This window comes from Myotis davidii, unplaced genomic scaffold, assembly GCF_000327345.1.
Source record: "Myotis davidii unplaced genomic scaffold, ASM32734v1 scaffold59, whole genome shotgun sequence".
In the NCBI taxonomy this organism is placed as follows: Eukaryota; Metazoa; Chordata; class Mammalia; order Chiroptera; family Vespertilionidae; genus Myotis; species Myotis davidii.
This window is the reverse complement of record NW_006293001.1, coordinates 8,433,209-8,454,080: the sequence shown is the minus strand read 5'-3', so window position 1 is coordinate 8,454,080 and position 20,872 is coordinate 8,433,209. Positions and strand designations below refer to the sequence as shown.

The 20,872-nt window shown below is 38.0% G+C and overlaps 1 protein-coding gene across 5 annotated transcripts in view; it reads left to right on the top strand.

Annotated features, from left to right (window-relative positions):
- ABCB11 (ATP binding cassette subfamily B member 11) overlaps window positions 1-20,872 on the top strand; it is an 86,675-nt gene that overhangs the window by 39,370 nt on the left and 26,433 nt on the right. For all 5 annotated transcript variants that reach the window (XM_006766531.2, XM_006766530.1, XM_015565756.1 and 2 more), the window contains 7 exons: window positions 1,218-1,328; window positions 3,501-3,626; window positions 5,336-5,539; window positions 7,030-7,200; window positions 7,986-8,187; window positions 9,138-9,213; window positions 13,001-13,103. In XM_006766531.2, the coding sequence (XP_006766594.1) occupies window positions 1,218-1,328; window positions 3,501-3,626; window positions 5,336-5,539; window positions 7,030-7,200; window positions 7,986-8,187; window positions 9,138-9,213; window positions 13,001-13,103 (993 nt within the window). The remainder of the gene's footprint in view (window positions 1-1,217; window positions 1,329-3,500; window positions 3,627-5,335; window positions 5,540-7,029; window positions 7,201-7,985; window positions 8,188-9,137; window positions 9,214-13,000; window positions 13,104-20,872) is intronic.

Below are 20,872 nucleotides of genomic sequence, written 5' to 3'. Positions count from 1 at the left end.
TAGACCCCAGAGTGGTTGACTAGTTGTGTGGCCTTAGGCAAGATACTTAACCTCTGAGATGTCTCAATTTCCTCAAGTGAAAAAAATGTCTTGTTAGGTTATAATGACATTTACATAAATTAAAAAAAGCACACTAAAACACCTAGTACATTGTCTTCCATGGTATCTTAATAATATAATTATACATAGTAATCTTAATATATAGATCAGTACTATATATTATATTAGTATGTTGTTAAATAATAATGTCATAGTGCCAATAAATAATAATTAAATTAACTAATGTGATATATATAATTTTTATTAATTGGTATAATATGTTATATAAATTAAAATTAATTATATATTAGTTACTTATATTATATATTATTATATTACTAGAGGTCTGTTGCATGAAAAGATTCGTGCAATAGGCCTGGGTCCCAGGTGCTGGAGGAAAACTGGTGCCACTCTGGCCGGAGCCGCCTTCACAACCCTCACTGCTCTGGCCGGAGCTGCCTTCAGTCTTTGCTCCGCCGCTTCATGCTGGTTAATTTGCATATCTTGCTGATTAACCAATGGGAGGCGTAGCGAAGGTACAGTCAATTTCAATCTTTGTCTATTATTAGATAGGATACTAGAGGCCCGGTGCACAAAATTCGTGCACTTGGACTGGGGGTGTCTCACAGCGTCAAGCCCCCACTGGCGCTCGTGGGACCCCCGGCTTCACTATGTGGAGCCACGGGACCCACCTACGCACTGTGCATGCAGCATCAAGTCCCCACCCACTCACATGCACCTCAGCACGCACGCAGCCTCGCTCACTGCGTGCACCTGCTGCGCACGCAGCCTGCTGGTGATGGGTTGTTACGGCGTGAGGGCGTCACAGCGTGAGGACATCATGATCACATAGCCTTTTATTATATAGGATGTTAACAATTATAATATCAGATAAAATGTATATATATATTAATATATAACATAATACATATAATATATTATATGCTAATATATTATATAGTAACATTGCATAATGCCATTAATATATCATAATATAATATCTCCATAAATGCTAATTATTATTAAAAATAATTATTTAATGTGGAAGAAACGTGTCTTTAACAAATCGCTGCAATGTTTTACCTGGTTGTTATTTTCTTTTATGAGTAAATTCAAACCGAGATGGACAGTAAATGCATCTAATACATGTTGCTATATCCCTTTACATTCTCTTCCAGAAACCTGTTATTGACTGCATGTCAGAAGATGGTTACAAGTTGGATCGAATTAACGGTGAAATTCAATTCCACAATGTGACCTTCCACTATCCTTCCAGACCAGAAGTGAAGGTAAGTAACAATCTTTCCTTCAGGAACAACAGCATTTTATTCTTTTGTTTTTTAATATATTTTATTGATTTTTTACAGAGAGGAAGGGAGAGGGATAGAGAGTTAGAAACATTGATGAGCGAGAAACATCGATCAGCTGCCTCCTGCAATTCAGCAAGGGCAGCTAAGGTACATGCCCTTGACCGGAATCGAACCTGGGACCCTTGAGTCTGTAGGCCAATGCTCTATCTACTGAGCCAAACTGGTTAGGGCCAGCATTTTATTCTTGATGATTCATTTCCAGAGCCATGAATTGCTTGTTTTTCTGAAGCATGATTCAGTTTCCAGAGACATGGAACAGAAGCATGTTTCTCTGGAAGTGTCCTTGGGTGTCGTGTTATTTCTCAGGCACCAAACCACATTCCTTCATAATGACAGTACTGTGCAAATCCCTTTGGTAGGAACACAGTCTGGCCGCACTTTCCGGTTAAGTCACCTTTATGAGTCTGTTGAAATGAGTGTGTCAGGCCCTGTCATTATAACCATGAGTTCAATAAAATGCAAGGCAATCAGACCAATTAAGAAGTACAACTATGTCAAACCACCTCCTTAGAGAGTACAGAAGGTAGAACACTCAGAGTAGGAAGGATATGAAATAGCAAAGGAAAGCAGCTCTCTTTGCAGTTTTTTACTTGCTATCTGTAATTTCACCAGGGCCAATATATCAGTCCTTGGTGCAAAGGTAATCTTGTGATATGCTCATAAGTCACCCATGGTGAAGAAAATTTAGTTTTCCTGTATCTACTGAACAAGTATATTTAAAGGCAATTTACTCTACAGGAAAATTAGGATCTGCTCCCGCTGAATGAATTGGCTTTGAAATGAGACTTATTCCTTATTTTTAACAGAGTACCTCTAGCCACCCTTTCTTAATAATATTTCTGTTATCCCCACAGAACTAAATTCCATGAAACTTAATTTGATAATGCATACCTATAATGCAGATAAACACATACATGCATATACACTTTCATTATATGTATATATAAAGTATAAGTACATATATTAAGATTATGTTTATGAAGTATTTTATTAATGTTATATATTACATATATATGTAAACATTAACTGTCATAACAAATATAAAAGTACTTGTGAAATATAAACCACAAGGTGGTGTTCATTCAATAATGATCTTTGAAGGGATGGCTCAATACTTCCTTTATAATATTTGTTCAGAACCAGCTCAGAATAGCTGTTCAACAAATACCAGTTGAATTGAAACACAGTTATTTCATTTGTTTTATCTGCTATTTCCAATACCAAGAGTTTGTTTTAATAAAATCTTCTTACTTAGACCTGTAAATATTCTTCATTCATATCACAAGGGTGTATTTAGCCTTGCTGGGTACCATGATGTACTGAGACTATAGTGATATTAAAAAAAAAGAGAGAGAGAGCATACTCAATGCCTGCCTGCCCTAGGGGAAGATTACAGTCCAGTAAGTAAAAGTTTGTAAGCCTGACCCTATAGTGTGGAATGAAAGACTTGTGAGATTTTGACACATAGAGCACCCCAAACCACCTCTACATAATAAGTACAAATATCACCACTGAATTAGTGAAAATATCCAACACATGGTTATGAGTTAGCTTTTTTTTCTTCCCTTTCTAGGCTTGCCAGCATTCAATCTCTACTTTGAACAGAGTTTTGTATCTAGCAAATATACCACAAACATCTGTTAGATACAGTTATTCATTCAAATAATATGTTCACACACAATACAAGTGTGTGACAACTTAAACTTTGAAAACTGGCTTATTAACATGTGGTTAGTAAATTCGTATTATTTTTCTAACTTAATGGCTTTCTTCCCTTAACTAATTGGGACCGTCTTCTTGAGGTATCCTAGTATGTCAGGATGTTTTAAATGAGATTCCGCAACATCTAAAAGTGGCCGGGGTTGATTTACTTTAACTTCAAGTGTTACCACACATCATTTTATTTGTTGGCCACGGCTTTCAGCTAGATAATCAGTAATGTGCTGAATGCTAAAGCTTCATCCTAGGCACTGTTTACTAACTTGCTGCTTATTCATGGATGCAGGGTACAATTAAACAAGCACAATGTCCTCACAAAGCTTCCTAACTTGCAGCCTAACTGCTGACACCGTTCTTTTCTCTCCTCTGCAGATTTTAAATAACCTCAGCATGGTCATCAAACCAGGGGAAATGACGGCTGTGGTAGGATCCAGCGGAGCTGGGAAGAGCACAGCCCTGCAGCTCATCCAGCGATTCTACGACCCCAGTGCAGGCATGGTGTGTGTCTTCCAGAAACTTCTCACTCCAGGGGATGGGAAAGTGCAAATGGTGGTAACTTAATCAACCCCAAAGGCTTAGCATACACTGCGACCATCCTGACACATGTGGGGTTGACTTAATGATTTTGACTGCTGTGGCTGCACTAGTTCCCTGCATGACCATGTTCACTGAACAGCCAGTCCATTCTCTGGGTGACGGAACTGGCTGTGCAGATACATTCCAAGTGGCTGCCTCCTCAGCGAACTGAAGTTTTCATCTATTTCTTTGTATAATAGCAAAATTATTATTGTTCTCCTGAAGCTCTTCAAATGCTAAGTATAGGAAAGCTTCCATGGCCAGAATTAACAGAGAACAATTATTTATTACAGCTTTGAGAAGTTAGGTTTTAAAAATATATATATATATATAATTTCACAAACTACTTAATTTTTTTCTTGTGTTTATTTGATTATAAACATAAACTGAAAGTAAGAAAATAAATATTAATAATTTCCATTTATCACATATTATAATTAAAATACTTTATAAAAATGATTACTTATTTTCACAGTGATCATCAAAGGTAAATATCATTTTACAGATGAGGAAGAAGAGTCAGAGAGATTGAGAGTTGCCCCCGTTTTGAACCCAGGTCTGTTAAGTGCCAAAGGCTTTTCACTCTCTAAATCATTCTTACCAAGATAGAATCGTTTGAGTACATATTAAATACTTAAATGCAATGAATTCTCTATAGTGCATGTACTGTTACACTAACATGGCAAACAAACCAGAATTTTCCTATGTCACAAGACATCTTTCTCTGATTGGATACTCTTGGCCTCATACCAGCATAACTATACTCTAAATATATTAAAATCATGGTTTCTTTATGTAACATTTTTATATTTTGCTAATAGTAATTTTAATTTTCTCATTCCACTCACAGTTTCAATTGCTGTTGAATAGCAAAGTACTATTTTGGTAAATCTGTCGAGAAAGTAAGCTGTACTATAAAGAATATATACAAGATAGGAATCATTGCTTATTTTTAATGCATCTTTTGAAGTCCATTTTAGGTCATAAGTCAAAACATAGTGCCTGGCCACAGTGGCTCAGTGGTTGAGCATTGACCTATGAACCAGGAAGTCACAGTTCAAGTCCCAGTCAGGGCATATGCTGAGGTTGGGGGCTTGGTCCCCAGAGAGGGGCGTGCAGGAGTTAGTTAACCAATGATTCTCTCATTGTTGATGTTTCTCTCTCTCCCTCTCCTTTCCTCTCAGAAATCAATAAAAATATATTTTTAAAAAGCATAGTAAAAATAGTCAAAGTATGGTGAATAACTGACTGTATTTTTGTTGTTGTTGTTGTAAATCCCCACCTGAAGATATTTTTCCATTGATTTTTTTTTTTTTTTGAGATAGTGGAAGGGAGAGAGACACATGTGATTGTACTACTTACTGAGGAAGTAAAATCCTTTCCCAATCATGTTAAATAAAGGGACTTTTACAACATTTATGTTTCTACAATGAATTGTCCTATAGCTATGTTTGATTTCAATTATACTAGTATATTGTCATTCTTATAGAAACAACCATATTGTAAGAGGAATTGTTTCCATTTCCATCTTGTTGGTCTCTATTTTTTCTCCCCATGGGTTAAGTACAACATAGTGTTATGATTCAGCCCCCGAAGGATTCTGAGAGATGTGATGTGCTCATGTTCTCTAGGTGACTTTGGATGGCCATGACATTCGCTCTCTTAACATTCAGTGGCTTAGAGCTCAGATTGGAATTGTGGAGCAAGAGCCTGTTCTGTTCTCCACCACCATTGCAGAGAATATTCGCTATGGCAGAGAGGGGGCCACGATGGAAGATATAGTCCGAGCTGCCAAGGAAGCCAATGCCTATAACTTCATCATGGATCTGCCACAGGTACCCCTAGCCTCTCATTCAGAGGGAAACTCATGAATTGTAAAAGGGAAAAAAGTTCTATGAGGTGTATTTCTTTGCATTTGAATCCTAAATCATTAAATTTTTAATGTCATGTTTTTGTGTCATGCTGGAAAAGTACCATGAGTTTTCCCCTTTGTTTGAAACCATGTTGTTAATCTACTGAAAGTCTACCAAGCTGGGGAATGTTCTTTTAAATGCCCCTTTTGACATTGATACAATTTCCTTATTCTATCTATTAAGCATTTGTCAAAGCAGATGATAAATTTGTTATGTGGCAATAATTTGCACGATGCTCTTTTGATGTCTCGCATTGTCGTTAATTTTTTATACTTAGGTGGCTAATATGTGTCCTCAGCACTGTATCTAACACATTCCAAAATTTCTCCTTTATATTCATTTTCAGCAACAATGACAACAAAACCAATTCAATATTATTATATGAATTTTGCTTGAGGCTAATGGTTAGCTAAGTCAAAGAAGTGTTGTTATTCGTTAAAACATATATAGTGCCTCCTACAAACCAGGCATTGTTCTAAGCACTTTAATCTATTAATTCATTTAGCCCTCTGAGAGGTCAAATAACTTGCTCAAGGCAGGAGAGACAAGGTTCACACTCAGGTGGTCTGGCTCCAGAGTCTGTACTCTAGAACAATTTCTAGTCCACCTTCTAAATTTCCTGTATAAATAGGATTACAGCTATGAGTATACTAGTAATATAGCCTAGTGATTAAAGAGCATAAAACTCCGGCATCACACTTCCTCCATACAGGCCCCAGCTTCTCCACTTGCAAGCTTTATAAACTTGGAGAAGTTACCTTACCCCCTTGCACCCCAGCATTTCCTTATCTAGCAATTGAGGGGAATAGTAGCACCTACCTCATGGGACATCTGTGAGGACTAAATGAGATATGTGTAAAGCTCAGCTCTGTGCTTTCTTTATACATGGTAGGTGCTCAACTCACATTGGCTAATAATATGCAAGATGAGCGTCTGACCTGTTGTGAGGTTCCAATATAATGCTAGACATGCAATATACTTGCCAACTGTCTGCTGTCGATGGTGATGGTTATAAAGGTGGCTTGGTATTTCACAATATAAAGACAGTTTTAGTATTGTGTTTTTCTGTGTTGTCTAGCTAGAGAAAAGAAATGAGATCTGATAAGTGCTCTAATCCTCTAAAATGGATTTGCAGGATCTCAATCAACTTTTAGTTTGGTGGAAGCATTTTATTTGAAGTTGAGCTAAGCAGAAACATTTACACAGCCAGTGAACCTGGGAATGAGAGATTAAATCAATTTTTTAAAATCTTAAACACAAATATTGATGAGACCTGTTTCAGGAAAGAGTATTTCAGTAAAAGTTAGACTGAAAATTCATGTTTGAGGAGGAAGCTAGAAAGGACCTCATGAAGGATTAGTCAGGAGTCTTCAAATTCTTCCTATTCATTACTGGGCTCACTTTCTTGCTAGCAATTTGACACTCTTGTTGGAGAAGGAGGAGGCCAGATGAGTGGCGGCCAGAAACAAAGAGTAGCCATTGCTAGAGCCCTGGTTCGAAATCCCAAGATCCTGCTTTTGGACATGGCCACCTCGGCACTGGACAATGAGAGCGAATCCATGGTGCAAGAGGCACTGAGTAAGGTTTGTGGAAAGTCTGAGTTCATTTTACATGTGGAAATGTTTGTGCTGTTGTAGGAAAGGCTGCTTATTGGTGGGGGGGTGGAGGGGCAGGGAGAGAGAGAGAGAGAGAGAGAGAGAGAGAGAGAGAGAGATGCTACGATGCTATTGTTGGTGTATCCTGTCTGACTGTTTAGAAAATATTGGCTGACTGCAATGTTCCTCACAATTGAACAGAAGACAGTTATGATTTGCTTCCAGAAGTTGCACATGTAAAAGTTAAAATCTTGTTAGGTCTAACTTAAAATCTGTGAGTTTTATTTTAGTTCTTTTTTAATCCTCACCCGAGGATATTCTGCCATTGATTTCTTAGATATAGTGGAAGAGAGAGGGAAAGACAGAGAAATGTCGATGTGAGAGAAACACATCGATTGGTTGCCTCCTGCACTTGTCCTGACCAGGGTCCGGGCCAGGGAGGATCCTGCAACCAAGGTATGTGCCCTTGACCAGAATCAAACCCGGGAACCTTTGGTCTGCAGGCCAGCACTCTATCCACTGAGCCAAACCGACTAGGGCAAAATCTGTGAGTTTTAAATTTTCCTTTTTTGTTTTTAGCTGTTGATTAATAGCAACAACTGGACCAACAATGTGAGAAAGTGTGCTGGCTATTTCTAATGTCTGCACAGCCTATTTAAGCATTCTCCCAGGGACTGAGGCTCTGACTCACTTGTGAATTCCGAGATGAACCAAAGGTCAATGCCAGCTCTGTCTTCCAGTCTCAGTTAATGGTGCACTATGCATTGTTACAGATTCAGCATGGGCATACCATCATTTCAGTCGCTCATCGCCTATCCACGGTTAGAGCTGCAGACGTCATTATTGGTTTTGAACATGGTGCAGCAGTGGAAAGAGGTACACATGAAGAACTGTTGGAAAGAAAAGGAGTTTACTTCACTCTGGTGACTTTGCAAAGTCAAGGAGATCAAGCCCTTAATGAGGAGGGCATAAAGGGTAAGTGCCTTGTGCATTGTGCTTATATATTGTATTAAATAGTTAATGTATTAATGCTTTATGTTTTTCTATGCACTTTAATATACACTGTCTTATTTGTTCTCCCAAAAGCCCTTGGAGGCGTTATGTAAATGATGCAGGAAAGGACAGGCACTCAGGAGGTTCAGTTATCTGATCAAGTCATAGAGCCCAGGTGTTCTGTTGAAGAACATTCAACTTCATCCCTTCCTCTTACCCCACTCCACCCCCCCCACACACACACACACACTTTGCAAATAAGAGAGACTCTCTATAGTGTCTTGCACACAGTAGGAGCTCTATTCTTGTTGGTTGAGTGAATGAATCAATGACTAAAATGTTTTGTGCTTATTTTCACTAATGTAAATAGATACTTCAGGCCCTAGCACACCTTCTCTTTTTCAGTCTGAATTTTCAGTTTTGGTGGTTTATCTCAACCTACATTAATCAACCACTCCACACTTTCTCTACCATGTCACATATCAATTTTTGAACTCCACTGGGTATAATTTTATAGTTACAGACTATACAATTATATAATTATGTAACTTTATACATATAACATGGTGATTTATTCTGAAATGATTTTTTTTAAAATTTGGTGAGTCTATCATTTTTTTCCTACTTCTAGTGGGCTTCCCTTAAGGTTTTTATGATTCATGCTATAAGATATCTGTTTCTGTGGTTATAACATATAGGTTATTATACATGTGTAGTTTGAAAGATTCAATCTTGCTGATTATTTTGAAATTTTTTGTTAGAATGTGCTGGACAAGGGCTATTTTACTTATTGCAATAAAGTTAATAGTTAATGTCTGTTTTAGCATCAGGCATGGTAATTATGTGCGAGGCAAGCATAGTAAGTAATTTTATTTTGATATGGTTCTGTTTATTGCATACACTAAGGAATCCCTCATGCTGTGTTGAAATAGGAAAAGATGACACTGAAGGTGCTTTACTTGAGAGCAAACAGACCTTTAGCAGAGGGAGCTACCGGGCTAGTTTAAGGTAAGTTTGAGCCATGGGGCAGATTTTAAGGTTTTCAAATATTTCTTAGGACTCTTAGGTAATATTTTGGGTACTACCAGGAAAGCCCTAAGCACAGGCCCAAGTCTTGTGTAATAGGAACATGCAAATGAATTCTTGGTTGCTATATTGACAGTCCTGTTTCTAATTAATGAGGAGTTTTTGTTTAACTTTAGCTTCTCATTTTATTAGGGTTAGGGTTATGATAGAGATGCTCTATAGTTAAAATGTTGTTTATTGAACTTAGAAACATGGTTGTTTTAGAAAATATCTGTATTGAGTCTTTCCCACCAAAGCTAACTGTGGTATGAATTATCACCTTACATGGAGGTCAGATTCATTTCTTTAGCTCTACTCTTTAACCTTCTGAGTTGCAATTGAATTCAAATATTTCTTCCAGAGTAACCTTCTGAAGTCAAATCATGTTTTAGTTAGATGAAATAAGAAATGCATTTCCTAATGTTTAAAGATAATTTCCCCAAACATTGGCTATGTATTTATTTAGTTTATATTTTAGGTTTTTATTTTTCTATGGATAAATATATCAGTATTCACTCTCAAAACATATTTTTGTTGTTGTACGCTGTTAGTAAGACTGTAAATTTAGGCTTTCATCCTGGTTTAAGTGTTTTAATAAAATAATTCCTTTAATATTAAAAAGATTCTTTTTCTCAAGTTAGGATACTACAGTAGGCAATGAACTGACAGCATATTTCTCTAATATTTTTTACATTTCTAGATCACTTAATTCAGGACTTGTTCGTTCAAGATAACTAGCTAATCATTTATTGAAAAATGGCTAAAGAGCTTAAAACAAAAAATTCAGGTAACAACTTCAAGTAGTACAAACATAAATTTATTTATTTTCAATATTCAAAGGGTAGTTCACTAAGTTTATGCTTAGAGTTTTTTATTTTTCCTTTGGAGAACAGGTCATTCAGAAAAATTTCAGGAAATGCTAGTTTTATTGAATTTAGAAAAGAATAAATTGATGGCGTGCTGAACCAAATTCCACCTGTTCTAAGTAGTTTACTTACAATCTGTTATCAGGACCAGATAACCATTTTAATACAAACATTTCCTATTTGACCATTTGTTCTCACAAAGTCTAGATTTTGGTGACTAGGATGAGAAATCCAGAAATACAATCTATACACAGAAAGAAGCTATTAACTTCCTGCAGAGAAAGATTTACAACTTTAAATGAGAAGATGGTTAAAAATATCTCATTGTGTAGGCTGACAGATTTTTAATTTAATTTTTTTTTGCTAAAAGATGACTAAGTGGAATGTTAATTTGTATCTTACTTCCTTGCCTAAGGTCTTTCTGAAGGCTAAGTCTCTCTTTAGTCATAGATTTTAGGTTCAAGAACAATTTAATGGATGAAGAAATTAATTTTCTAAATAATAATGTTGAGAGCAAGTATTATTTATTCAGCTAATTTATTTCCCAATCTAGCTGCTTTTGTTTGCGTTGAGAAGTAGTAAAGCAGCTTCCGAGAAAGGGAGTGGCAGATGTTGTAGGTTCCTGGAAGGGCTTAGGTACAATTATAACTCTGGTGTTTATGGTAGATCAGAGGGGAACTGCCTGGCAGATAGGGTGCCTGCCCAGCTGTCTCATTGGGACAGCCTATCCTAGACAGGTGGAATGGTGTGAGGGATAGGAAGGGAAGAGGAGAGAGAGAGAGAGAGAGAGAGAGAGAGAGAGAGAGAGAGAGAGAGACTTATGAAATGTAATATTAAAGTAGTAGAAATCCGAGGGGACAAGGATATAGGTCTTCCCATGCTCAGACTGGAAGGTAGTCAAGTATATTTTGACACCTTCTTCTCTTCATATACTCCTACTATGGCTTCTAATGCTCTGAGTTTTATTTCAGCCCCATGCACTTAAGTCTCGGCCCTGTCATGCACTCTGTCTGCTCTCTCCAGGTGACACATGTCTATTCTTTACACCATCTGGACAAGACAGTTCCACCTTAGTTACCAAACTCAAATGACTCTGTTGCTGTAGCTTCAGGTCAGATTGGGAGGGAAAAGGGGTGCCCCAGAAGAAGCCAGTGTGGTAGCAGGCAGTAGGAGATAAGGAGTGACTTCATGCCTGTTCATAATGAGGTTTGGCAAGAGTTTGAATATGTAACAGCAAGGAACAGGGAGGAATTGAGATAAATGCACCTTGTTGAAACTGGGTGACTAAGAGGATGGCGGTACCATTAACAGAGCGTGGTAACAAATTAGATTAAGTCGATGTGTTACTGCCTTCTCAAGAAGGCTAAAGGAGCATGTGTAATAGGCAGGCACCACCCTGATATTAGTTTTAGTCCAATTGCACCTGGACACAAAGGATAGAGGCTTGTGAATGGTTCCATCTGGATCGCACTAAGCAGTTGACATAGGTCTCTTCATCTCTCACGTTGCTGTCTTACACCATATGACTTCCAGTTAAATGCTTCCATCAGGAAACTGCCCTCCCCCCAAGTCTTCAGCATTGCCTTTGTCACTGAAGACACTGTTCGCAAATGAATGAAAACCTAACTCGACCTGGTTTAACCTTTAAAGGGAGAGGAGCAGTTGACATAAGGAATAGTCCCAGGAAGATGCTTTGGCTTCAGGCGAGGCTGGGGTGTCAATGATTTGTCCAAGCCTCTCTCCTCAGCTCTACTTTGTTTTCACTATTGGCTTTATTTTAGGGGAAACTTCTTTCCTTAAGAGTTTCAACATAATTGCCATCAGCTCCCAATGCTACATATTCTCAAGCTTAATCTAGAGGAGAGTAGAATCTTTTTCCCAGAAATCGCAGGAAAATGAAACAAAACAACCTGAACCAATCACTTCCTATATCTGTCCTGTATTAAGTATATCTAATGAGTGTTCCTGTTCTCTCCTCTCTTCATGCTTCCATTTACACTGTTCTCTCAATTAGAAATGCTTTTCCTTCTAGTCTACAAAAACCCAAACCCTACCTTAGTCACCTCTTCTATGGTGACATCTACCATACATGTCTGTTTCCTTTACATTTTCATACTCTTTATTCAAGCCTGCCTTATAGCACTTAGCACATTTTTCCTTACATCAGGATTGGGTGTACGTGTGTTGCTCCTCTATATGATTTAAATTCCTTGAGGGACACGTCTGTCATTGACCAGTCTTTGTATCCCCCACAGCACCTGGAATATTGCATGCTGTAGGTGCCCAATAAACTTCTGTTGAATGAATGAATGAACCCATCAAGTTAAATTATATTTCAATAAAATTTAAATGCATCGCTAAGGGTGAGATATAGCCTGGAGAATATGTCACTAGGGGTTCTATTTCCTTTCAGACTAGCTCATTTGTATAGAGGTGGCAAAACTTTGAAGTATACAAAGCATAAGGTGATGGGGGAGAGGCAGGGATGGGTAGATAAAAATACAGCCAGAAGGGAAGTAAAAGCAATGGCCTATTGCTATGATAGCAATTAGCAGAGCCATGTGGGTTCAGAATGGATTTGAGTCTTACACCTTTTTCTGGTAAACTAGTAGGACAACTTTGCCCCCCTTCTTTTTCTCACTTTTGGGTCAAGGTCTAGCTTAGAGCCCAGAGCAACCCCACTGATTAATTCTGCCCTAAGAATAACTCTGTCTAGTCTAATCAGAAAGATCCCTTATCTGGTTACCAGGTGACCTGGAAAACATTTCTGTTTATTTGACACATGTCTTGTAAACTTGGATACCAGTTGACTTCTGTTCCAACCTGCCCACAATCTACAAACGGTTTCATCTTTTTATTTACAGAGCTTCCATCCGGCAACGCTCCAAGACTCAGCTTTCTTACCTGGTACAGGAACCTGCATTAACTGGTGTTGATCGTAAATCTACTTATGAAGAAGACAGAAAGGTCAGGCACCAATCACTCATGGGGGAATAGAAGAAGCCTCTCCTGGGGACTATTGTATGCAGGCCTAGAATATGAGCTTTCAAGGCCTATATCTAGTAATATTTCACTGTTGGACTAAAGGGGAGATCATATTAAGACCTGACAGAAACTCTAAATTTTATGCAATGTTTTTAAAGAAACATATGTTAATTAATTACTTTTAAGAATGCGTGGTAACTAAAACTGGACTATTAATGGTTAATAGTTCTTAAATGTACCATTCTGGTAAACACAGGCAAATTACATGTACTTAGCAGATTACTTGATTATGTAGGCATCCTTTTAAAGTTTTTAAGAATATCTGAAAACTTTTTCCTTCTAAAATTTTAAGTCTCTTTTCTTAAATTGTAATAACCTTGGCAAAAGTGTTTGATCAACAAACATATTTGATAAGGCTAACCTTATACAAGTTATCACAAATTTTTTTAATTGACATACAACATACCTTACAAAATGACCCCCACAATAAGTCTAGTTACCATCTGTGGTAACTAATCAATACTATTAATTTTAACACAATTCCAAACAACACAAAGATGAAAGAGATAGGAGAGGGCCCAACCCATATCCTATATAATAAAAGGCTAATATGCAAATTGTCCCCATGGGAGTTCGACCCAGAGACCAGGAGTTTGATCGCTTGCTATGATGTGCGCTGATCACCAGGGGGTGGTGAGGAACATGGTGGGAGACCAGCAGCAGTGGCGGGGTGCTGAGGCAGTGAGGGAAGGAGGAGGCGGGAAGGCTGGGAAGTGGGGAACTTGATTGGCCCTGATCACCTGCCAGGCCTAGGGACCCTACCTGTATACAAATTTTGTGCACCGAGCCTCTAGTAGCAATATAAAACTTTCTTCATTGGGATGCATGTATCCAGAGCTGTTGTGGGCACTAATTTTCACATAAAGTGACCATCCTCCTCCCGAAATCATTGCACTTTAATCATTGCACTTCATTCTTCAGCCCCAACACTCTCACTTTTGATCTCCCATTACTCTTCACATGACTCTTTTCATGGAACCCTTCTTATTAAACTTTATTTGAGGTCATGTTGTCTTATCCCCTTGCTAAACTTTAAGTTTCTTAAAGTTAGTGACTATATATTATTTGTGTTTGTATCAACTTGGGCACCTTGCTCAGTGTCTGCACCTAGTAGGACATCAGAAGGTTTTAAAACTAGTATAAAAAAATGGAATTGCTACAATAAAATAAAGCCTAAACCACTATTTATCAAAGCAAATAAGTCAGAGGATATTTTAATTACAAGCACAATTATTATGCATGATGTCATTTCAAATTATCTTTAAAAATTCATTTTGGAAATAATTGTACATTGGCTCATGGTGACAGAATTGGAAGAAAGTATGATATTATTTATGACCTTATGACTAAGAAGGACTCTTAAGTTTCTTTTTGCTTTTAGTGTATTAATCATGAATAAGTAGAGATTCCACTACCGAATAGAGTTGTTGTAAGTATGTTTCATAGATGAACGCTCTTTCTCTGGAACAGCAGGATGAATCACAGTGAGAGAAAACATTTAGCAGGCATGATTGCTTACTGCATTTTGCTGGTAAGGACTCAAGCCCCCTTCTGGTTCTAGAAACAGGTATTTCATTTCTGTTCAGGTGCTGCCACGAATAACTACGAGAAGCATGAGGTAGGGAGTTTACTAGAGCTTCCAGGGAGAAAGATCCAAATACAACGTTGAGATTTCAAACAGCAGCACCAATCATAGTCAATTTTTACATTTTTATGTTTTTTCCCCTAGTAAACATTTGACAATAAAAGCAAGACTTGGGAAGAAGAAAAAGGAAATGGGATTTTGCTGTTGTTGTTGTTGAAACTGGTAGATGGCCCAGCATCGTTGCAGAGAACAATTAGATTCCCTGGAGTCACATTCCCATGGAGTGCTTCTACTGCAGGGAAGACTCCAAAGGGAGCCATTTAACTAAAGGGAAACAAATCAAATACAGAGATTAGTTTTAGAGACATAACAATGCTCCATGTAATAGTCTGCTCATTAGCATTGCAAATTAGAATGGAACAATTTAACTCAATTAAATGTTAACCAGTATGATTTTAAAAAGTGCCACTTTATACTCTCTCTCTAGTTAAGGGAGACATAAAGAAGAACGTGGAAGAAAATAACAGGGAAGCCAATGTGGTTTTGCTAAAACTCCAAAAGGAAAAAGATCTTATGCTTCTATTAATACTGCTTGCTTGTACGATAATTATCTTAGAGCCTTTTAGATTTAAAAAAAATCAAACATTTTAAAGAGGAAAACAGTAGACTACGGGTTAATAAATTTTAAATTATGGAATTTCTAATCCCGGTAAATTTTAAAGTATTTTAAATATTTGGGTTGTTCTAATCCCAAGTGAATTTTAAAGTATTTTTATAGTTCACTAAATTCTGCCCAAGCACTGTGAAATTCTTCCTTTTTCTCATTTTGATGTGGAAGCTCTAACCTTATCTTCTGTGAAATTGGGAAATGTTATATCTTTTGTTGCAAAAGGTTTAATTACATAAAGAAGAAGTTATCTCCACCTTGTGGTTTCTTAGAGTTTTGACTCTGAAAACCTTGAAGAGAAAGTCTGTTTTGAAACTAGTTAGCTGGGTCACAGCTGAGACTACGGCCCATTTCTCCTCCCTCTCCAAGCCGCACTTTTGGCAACCAGAAATGGGATCTGGTTTTAGTGGTAACGCTGATAAAATTCAGCTTAGAATTAGGGGATCCTACAGGCTAGAGGTTTCAATCTCTGATATCTAGGAAAGAGTTCAGGAAAACTAGAAAAGACAAGGTAGAATATAGGGGTATGGCCTCGCCGGTGTAGCTCAGTGGATTGAGTGTCATCCAATGCAACAAGAGATTGCTGGTTTGATTCCTGGTCAGAGCACTTGCCTGGGTTGTGGGCTCCATCCCCAGTAGGTGCCATGTAGGAAGCAGCCTATTAATGTTTCTCTCTCATTGATGTTTCTATCTCTCTCTCCCTCTCCCTTTCTCTCTCTCTCTAATATCAATAAAAACACATTTTTTTTTAAAAAAAAGAATGCAGGGGTAGGCGAAAGTAGGTTAATAATAATAAATAATACAATAATAAATAGCAATACTACAAGAATAAACTCTATGTTTTGCATCCTCACAACTGTGAATCTACTTTTGCTCACGCCTGTATATATGAAATCAATTAAACTTGTTGGGGAGGAAAAATTTCTTTCTACTCCTCTTGGTTCTTTGGGCTTTGTCTAAGGATTGAATTGGCATATGGGAGCTTCACGATAAGATGAGGTTCAAAGACAGATAGGTAATTGAGGCTTATATATCATCCAGAGCTAAGGGGAAGGTGTTAAGGGTCTGGGACTTCAAAGGGCAGGAAAAATTTCACAGGAAGACAGGAAAAGCAAATGTTTGCGGTGCAAATGTTTGTTTGAAGAGACAAAGGAACATGGAGAATTTGACTAAGCAGGCCTTGCTAAATTCCCTGCTGTCTACCACACCTAGCTCACATTCTTTGTAGTTATCTCTGATTGTATAGCTCCATTCCTGAAATAGGCCTCTATCTAAATTCTTTTAGGCAGTTAAGGGGGAGGTAGAAAGCTGTTCCTGAGATGTTTGTTGCTTAAAAATAGTCAGCATCAAATAATCCTCATACCAAAAAGACATATTTGGGGTGTGTGAAATCCTGTTCCCCTGAGTGTCAATTATTAGAAACCCACCACTGCATCATAGCTAACGTAGGGCTTAGGCATTTGTTTAAAAGGTATGACAGAGACAGGACCCATAAAAGTGACTATCAGTATGTATTCATTTGAAGAACCTCTACTTCTTGTCATATTTACCATTTCTTTTTTAAAATATTTTTTAATTGATTTTAGAGAGGGAGGGAGAGGGATAGAGAGATAGAAACATCAATGATGAGAGAGAATCATTGATCAGCTGCCTCCTGTGCGCCCCCTACTGGGGATCGAGCCCTCAACCCAGGCACATGCCCTGGCCAGAATCAAACCTCAGTCCGCAGGCTGATGCTCTATCCACTGAGCCAAACCGGCTAGGGCCATAGTTACCATTTCTTAAAGTCACTATTGAGGCAGAAGATCCCATGATGTGGCATGCAGAAACCAGCAAAACAAAATATAGATAGAAGGGCATAAAATTTAAATAGGAACTTATATTTCACCTAACCTATACAAGGAGATGGAAGGAAGGAAACTGAGAAAAGCCCAGTGTCTAGCATTTAACTATCAACATAGTAGGTTTCATCCATTAAACATTTATTGCACATCTATTATGTGCGAGGTATTGTGTTAGGGATGCAAGGATGAGTGAGGGCCATTGCCCTTCTCCACGCACTGGAGTTGCTAGCAGGATACTTCTTTACATATGATAAACAAATGAGCACTGTGCAACTTGACGTTGCTACCACAGAGGCAGGAACTCTGCAATGAGGAAACACATGCATTTTTATAATTTTATCTCTCTCTTTCAGTTACTGGTTTGCCATGAATTTATTCATCTTTCCTTTAGTCATCTTAATTTATCTTTAGCTTTTTTTGAATGAGTAAATTTATTGGTAGATTTACAAAATCAGAGAGAAAAACATTCCATACATAATTATATTTTGTTTTATTCTTTTACTATGCCTTTAGTTACACCAAATAAAAGTCAATCAAAAATAAATTACCCAGGGACAGATTTCTTAGTTTTTGCATCATTCAGTCTCGATAGCCACTCTCTTTTTGGGGATAACAGGACAGTTTCCTTTAAAGTCCAACTTTTAGGAAAAGTGGACAAAAGAAAATTATTTGAATTAGTTAAATTTTGGTTCTTGTTAGTTTATCTTGGAATGAGAGCTACTACACAGAGTTACTTCATATTGCCTTTCAATGTGTTAGATGTTGTTGTTTAGGGTTGGAGCAATCTTCAGGTATCAGAAGGGCAGAGAAATTTCTGTCATGTAAGGCTATGTGTGGACCATTCTGTGGGGAGCTGGTCCAGGAAATGTTAGACTTTATTGTTCTAGCTGAGACTGACAAAATGTATAGTCACGGAATAACAGACATTAGTGCTGGAAGGGGTCTTAGTACTGCTGAGGATCTCACAAAATGGGCTTTGTCACCAAAATTGACTGAGGAGTATTTTTTAAAACACACACTCTTACTCTAAATTAGACTAGCCGGTGATGGGACCCAGGAATCCGTGTATTTAATCAAAGATCCACATGAGTTTAGTATGCATCCAAATCTGGACACCAACCACTGGTGAGAACTGTAAGGAGTCTGATGTTTGCTCTATTGCAAGTTATCAAGTTAGCCTGATACAATTTCATGGATGCTGGCAGAATACACAACAGACCTGAGTCAGAGACAAGAGGTTTTGCTAGAGCAATGGCAGTAGCAAGAATATAGCGTTTACCTCACTGATTCCCTAGCCCAACCCCCACTTTCCCTAAGTTGAATTATGTCGAGGTCCAATGGCATTGAAAGATTGCGTCACTTTGCCCTGGCCAGTGGTGCTAAATGGTTAGAGCTTTGGCCGCACACTGAAGAGACATGGGTTTGATTCCCTGTGAAGGGCACATGTACCTGGGTTGCAGGTCCCATCCCCGGCCCCAGTCAGGATCAATGTGCCTAACATCGGTATTTCTCTCTCTCTCCCCACCTCTCTTCCTCCCATCCACTCTTTAAAAATCAATGGAAATAATATCCTTGGGCGAGGATTAACAACAACAAAAAGATTGCATCACTTTGGAAAATGGCCTCTTCCAGGGGACATCAGGAAAGCAAGGGAGGTCTCACTCCTGACCTGGGAAATCCTGGTCTGTGATGCACCGAGGGCCAGATGATACCCATCAATGAAGGGAGAGGAGTCTCAGGCGTAAGGAGCCTGACTCGTAATGGGCAGTAAACACACCTGCCCTTTTCTTGGGATGGAGACACCATCTGTGTCCTCCACGGCTATTTACTATACAAACTTCCTTGAAAAAATAGTCTGAACAAAGGGAGTTAGTGCTTCTGCTCACAAGATGTGCAGAAACACGAGAGACCCACGTTTAGGAGAACTGTCTCCTCAAAATAACTTAGTCTAACTTTCTCATTTTGAGGATCAGGTAACTGAGACTCAAAAACTCAAGTGCTCAGTAATACATCTCATTGTTGGCTGTGTGTGGCTGGTCCAAGAATCCTGTTTTTTCTATGCCTATCCCACTCAGCTTTCCCAGGCTCCTTTCTTCCTCTCTGGCATTGATTCCTGGAGTTAGTAAGCTGTCAGGAATAAAACCATCGAACAGAAGGACTTGCTGCATGAGAGAGTAGTAATGACAAATGCAAATGTTGAAGGCAGGCCAAGAGAGAACTTGAAATGAAGGCAGTAACACATCCATCTCCAGCTAAGCTGCCTTCCTCCAGCCTATCCGGCTTGCAACTATAAAGACATAAACATGGTACAAGCTTTTATTTAAATTGAATTGGTAATATGATCTTTGATTTTATAAGCAAAAGGAAAGCATTTGAAATTCCTTACTGTTGTATGTTCATTCTATTCAGCTACGAAAAGGGTACATTACTATGTGTGTTATATATTTTTCCCCTTTATTTTTTTAAATTTATCTTCATTGTTGCAAGTATTATAGATGTCCTTTTCTTTTTTTTGCCAGTGACCCCTTTTACCCCGCACCTGCTCCTCCCAGGCCTTCACCACACTATTGTCTGTGTCCATGGACTATGCATATATGCATATAAGTTCCCCGGTTAATATCTCCTCACCCACCCCTCAACCCCCACCATCCCTCTGAGATTCATCAGTTTGTTCCATGCTTCTATATCTCTGGATCTATATTGTTTAGCAATTTATTTTGTTCATTAGATTTCACATATGAGTGAGCTCATGTGATACTTATCTTTCTTTGACTAGTTTATTTCACTTAGCATACTTTCCAGGTCTCTCCATGCTGCCTCAAATGGTAAGAGATCCTCCTTCTTTACAGCTGCATAGGATTCCATGGTGTAAATGATTCGCAGATAACATGATATTGTACATAGAAAACCTTAAAGGCTACACCAAAAACCTACTAGAATTAATAAGTGAATTTGGAAATGCAGCAGGATACAAAATTAACATCCAGAAATTGATAGTATTTTTACACATCAATAATGAGCTCTTAGAAAGAAAAACTAAAAAAAAAAAAAATCCCATTTACCATTGCAACAGAAGAATTAAGATATTAGGGATAAACTTAACCAAGGAGGTAAAAGACCTGTAATCAGAAAACTACAGAACATTGAAAAAAGAGATAGAGGAAGATATAAACAACTGAAAGAATATACTGTGTTCATGGATTGGTAGAATCAACATCATTAAAATGTCCATACTACCCAAAGCATTTTATGGGTTCAATGCAATCCCTATTAAATTACCAACAACATATTTCACAGGTCTAGAACAAATACTCAAAAAATGTATATGGAACCAAAAAAGGCCCCAAATAGCAATGGCAATCTTGAGAAAGAAGAACAAAGTTGGAGGGATCACAATACCAGATATCAACTTATACTACAAAGCCACTGTACTCAAAACAGCCTGATACTGACACACAAAAGGCATATGGATCAACAGAACAATGGCCCCAGAAATCAACCCAAGCCATTATGCTCAAGTAATGTTTGACAAAGGAGGCAAGAGCATACAATGGAGCCAAGACAGTCTCTTCAATAAATGGTGTTGGGAAAACTG